Source organism: Cupressus sempervirens, chromosome 6, assembly GCF_028749045.1.
Source record: "Cupressus sempervirens isolate cs-2001-9-10 chromosome 6, ASM2874904v1, whole genome shotgun sequence".
Lineage (NCBI taxonomy): Eukaryota > Viridiplantae > Streptophyta > Pinopsida > Cupressales > Cupressaceae > Cupressus > Cupressus sempervirens.
In genome coordinates, this window is record NC_143123.1 from 123,720,638 (window position 1) to 123,724,541 (window position 3,904).

The 3,904-nt window shown below is 35.9% G+C and overlaps 1 protein-coding gene across 1 annotated transcript; it reads left to right on the plus strand.

Annotated features, from left to right (window-relative positions):
- Positions 1–983: 983 nt before the first annotated feature.
- On the plus strand, positions 984–2,025 carry LOC149551535 (Oligopeptide transporter OPT superfamily protein). Its single transcript, XM_089789701.1, has one exon. It carries the CDS (start codon positions 1,323–1,325, stop codon positions 1,935–1,937), a length of 615 nt encoding a protein of 204 aa, XP_089645827.1. The 5' UTR covers positions 984–1,322; the 3' UTR covers positions 1,938–2,025.
- Positions 2,026–3,904: the final 1,879 nt, after the last annotated feature.

Sequence of the window (3,904 nt, forward strand, 5' to 3'; positions counted from 1 at the left end):
CTCAACCATAATCAATTATATTTTGTATTAAATTAGTAATATATTAGTATTAGCTTAGTTAAGATGCAAAAGCTTTTAGTTTTATACTCTCTGTATTTTTTAATTCAACATCTCACATCACATTCAATAGTCCATTATCAGAAAGAGGAAAGTCCATCATCATTGAATTTCTTCTCCCCATGATAGATAGCTGAGTGTGATTTCCACCATAAAAAACATACCAGACACTCTTACATCTCAACCTAACAAACTGTAGAAAATTAATGCCAACTACCAACTTGATTTTTGAAGAATTTATAGAAAATATATGAAACGTCTAAAAAGATAGCTTCCAGTGATTTGGAATGTAAGTATTCTTGCATTTTGCCACAATGTTTAATATAAACATTAGAATCATTTTACCAGACTACTCTACATATTATATACTGTGCTCAAGATATCCTTTCCATAGCAGTAAATTTTGATATCCTTTCCATAGCAGTAAATTTTCAGGCAGTCCTTCCTATCAGTAATTTTTCCTATTTTCTCTGCAGGTTTTCTTTTCAGTCGCCATGATTCTTGGAGACGGGCTTTACAACTTTGTGAAGATTTGGGTTCTTACCATCAAATCCATTAATAGGGTCTGAAAATTGAAAATCCATAATAATCACAATACAGGTAAGCTAGTGTAGAGTCTGGATACATTCGTAGTTCCAAGATTTTATAACCTCTTTGCTTATTTCTAGTTTATGCGTATTTGGACTTTTTACAGATATAAATTTTTGAGGTTTTATAGGAATCTAATGGTTTTTGAATTTGATTTGTGGGAATTTTTTTCTATCAATGTTTTAGATTACGTTCCGTGGTTAAAGTGGTAGAGACAGAAAATAAGGTGTGATCTGTGAGAGATTTGAGAAAAAAATTCTCTCACAATCTAATAAAAAATTGCTAGATTTCATAGTTGGACTCCTCAAATAGCTTTGTGATCTTAGCCTCTTAATGCAGGTAGCGCTGTTGATAATGAAGAGCTTTCAGCGGAGGAGAAGAAAAGGAATTCTGTATTTTCACAGGACAGAATCCCTCTATGGGTGGCAACAAGTGCCTATGTGTTTTTCTCTGTTATGGCAACAATAGTAGTGCCCATCATCTTCCCTACCCTATCATGGTACCATATATTGACCTGCTATATAGGAGCCCCAATTCTTGCTTTCTGCAATGCATATGGTGTAGGGGTGACAAATTGGAACTAGGAAACAGCATATGGGAATTTGGGCTTGTTCATTTTTGCAGCTTGGGTAGGAAAAGAGGGAGGAGTGATTGCAGGATTGGCAGCCTGTGTTTTGATGCTCAACATAGTTGGAAGTGCCTCTGATTTGATGCAAGATTTCAGGACTGGTTACCTCACACTCTCGTCTACAAGATCAATGTTCGTAAGTCAGCTGGCAGGGGGTGCAATGGGTTGCATAATAGGTCCTCTCACTTTTTGGCTTCTACGGCAGGCCTATGACATTGGGGATCCCAATGGGCTCTACAGGGCACCATTTGCTGTGATTTATAGAGAAATGGCCATAACTGGCGTACAAGGTGTTTCTTCATTGCCTAAATACTGCTTCTCATTCAGTTGTGCTCTCTTTGCAGTCTCCATTCTCATAAGCTTTGCTCCTGATATTCTTCCCAAGAGGGTACCAAGAATGCTGCCTATTCCCATGGCTATGGCCATTCCCTTCTACTTAGGAGCATACCTGGCTATTGATATGTTTATTGGGGGACTGCTAGTATATATTTGGAAGAGGTTAAATGCAAGAATGGCAAAGATATTTGTACCTGCAGTGGCATCAGGATTTATATGCGGAGATGGAGTATGGGTTATTCCGGCTTCAATTTTGGCTCTTGCCAAAATCACTCCTCTTTGCATGATGTTTGTTTCGTCCAAGCAAGCTCAATCTCTTCAAGATTGAATTTTGTATATAAGGTTGACAAACATATATCAGTTGCACGAATTCTCGATGCATTTTTGTAAAAAATCAAGTATAAGCTTCTGTAGATTGTTGCATGAAAGCATCTTTTATATTAAAATAGTATAAATCTAGTACATGATTTCAACTGCTTCGAAGAGTCCAGTCTATATGAAACCCTATCAATCTTTTCTTTATATTATTTACGTGCTTGTATATTCTTATAACAGATTTATAGACATTTTACATCGGGACTTCAATTAAATTGAATGCACTATTTGTTGGAATAAGTCACTAAATTAAGGGAGGATGTTGGAATAAGTCACTAGTTTGTTGCACCAAATCTGCTATTCTGTTTAACAGTTGACTGCTGCTCCCTATTCTTTAGCCATCAGTTTTGTAAGACTGTAGTTAACTCCACCACATGTATGCACAATTGAATTTTTCTCCAAACACATGGCAAGGTTGTTAAGTGAAGTGTTAGTGCTGTCACATTAGATGATCCACATGTAAGCTCTAAACAGCTGGAAGTCCTCTATTTATAGAGGTTATGTAATTGGTTGTTTGTGTGCAGCCAGATCAATATGAATAATGAAAGTTATATTTTCCTGTGATCTGCTGTCACCATATTTTTTCTTTATAGTTTTAATTTTCAATATGGTATCAAAGCCTAGTTTAGCCAGGTTCAGCTGGAGATTCACTTAGAAGTTTAGCTAAAAATATTGCTAGAGGGTTTTGTTGAAGGAAAATATATTGCTGGAAATGATTGGAAGATTGCAGTCAAGAATGCTCTAAGAGAGAAGACTTTATGGAAGTTAGTAAATAAAGAAATTGGGAACCTCAACAAACTGGTAGAGAAAAGAAGTTGTGGAAATGCAAGTTGGAGCAAGCTAGAGAAGATATGTTGTTGTCAAATGAAAAGAAAGGCTGTTCATTGAAGTCAATGTTTGGAATATGAAGATCACAATAGTGATGGTTGCAGCAAGAGGTGTACTATCAGTTGTACCCGACACTTCAAAAAAATTTACTATATTGATGAACCATGTATCTGAAAAATATTCCTAGAGAACTAGCGAGCATAGCGGCTGGGTACCCATGTGACTCGGTAGATGGATTATTTTTCATCTGGACTCAATATTAGTATGCTAGAGAAAAGTTTAGAGTTGGTTTACCTATCATTGGATCAATGGTTTTGTGAAGTTTGAAGGGTTTGTGGTAATCCAAAACCACTTGTTTAAGTAAATCTATTGAACGGTTTGTGGTAAGCCAAAACCACTTATTTAGGTGAAAAACCTAAAAGTCTTGAAGGGTTTGTGGTAAACAAAAACCACTTGTTTGGGTGAAAGATCATAAAGCATTTTTTTCTGAAGAGTTTGTGGTAAGCTAAAACCACTTAACATTAAAAATGAATTTTCTATGTTGTAAATGGGTACCTCAAAAGGCTTAATGCCGGGACCTATCATGTTTAAATTTCTTATTGTAATTTCTCCCACTGAAAGAGTCTTTAGTGGTAGAAATTAAGGGAGGATGTTGGAATAAGTCACTAAATTAAGGGAGGATGTTGGAATAAGTCACTAGTTTGTTGCACCAAATCTGCTATTCTATTTAACAGTTGATTGCTGCTCCCTATTCTTTAGCCATCAGTTTTGTAGGACTGTAGTTAACTCCACCACATGTATGCACAATTGAATTTGTCTCCAAACACATGGCAAGGTTGTTAAGTGAAGTGTTAGTGCTGTCACATTAGATGATCCACATGTAAGCTCTAAATAGCTGGAAGTCCTCTATTTATAGAGGTTATGTAATTGGTTGTTTGTGTGCAGCCAGATCAATATGAATAATGAAAGTTATATTTTTCTGTGATCTGCTGTCACCATATTGTTTCTTTATAGTTTTAATTTTCAATACTATTGTCACTGAATACAAAAAAGCGTTATAGGACCAAAAAGAAAGACCCGAGTCCAAGTCAA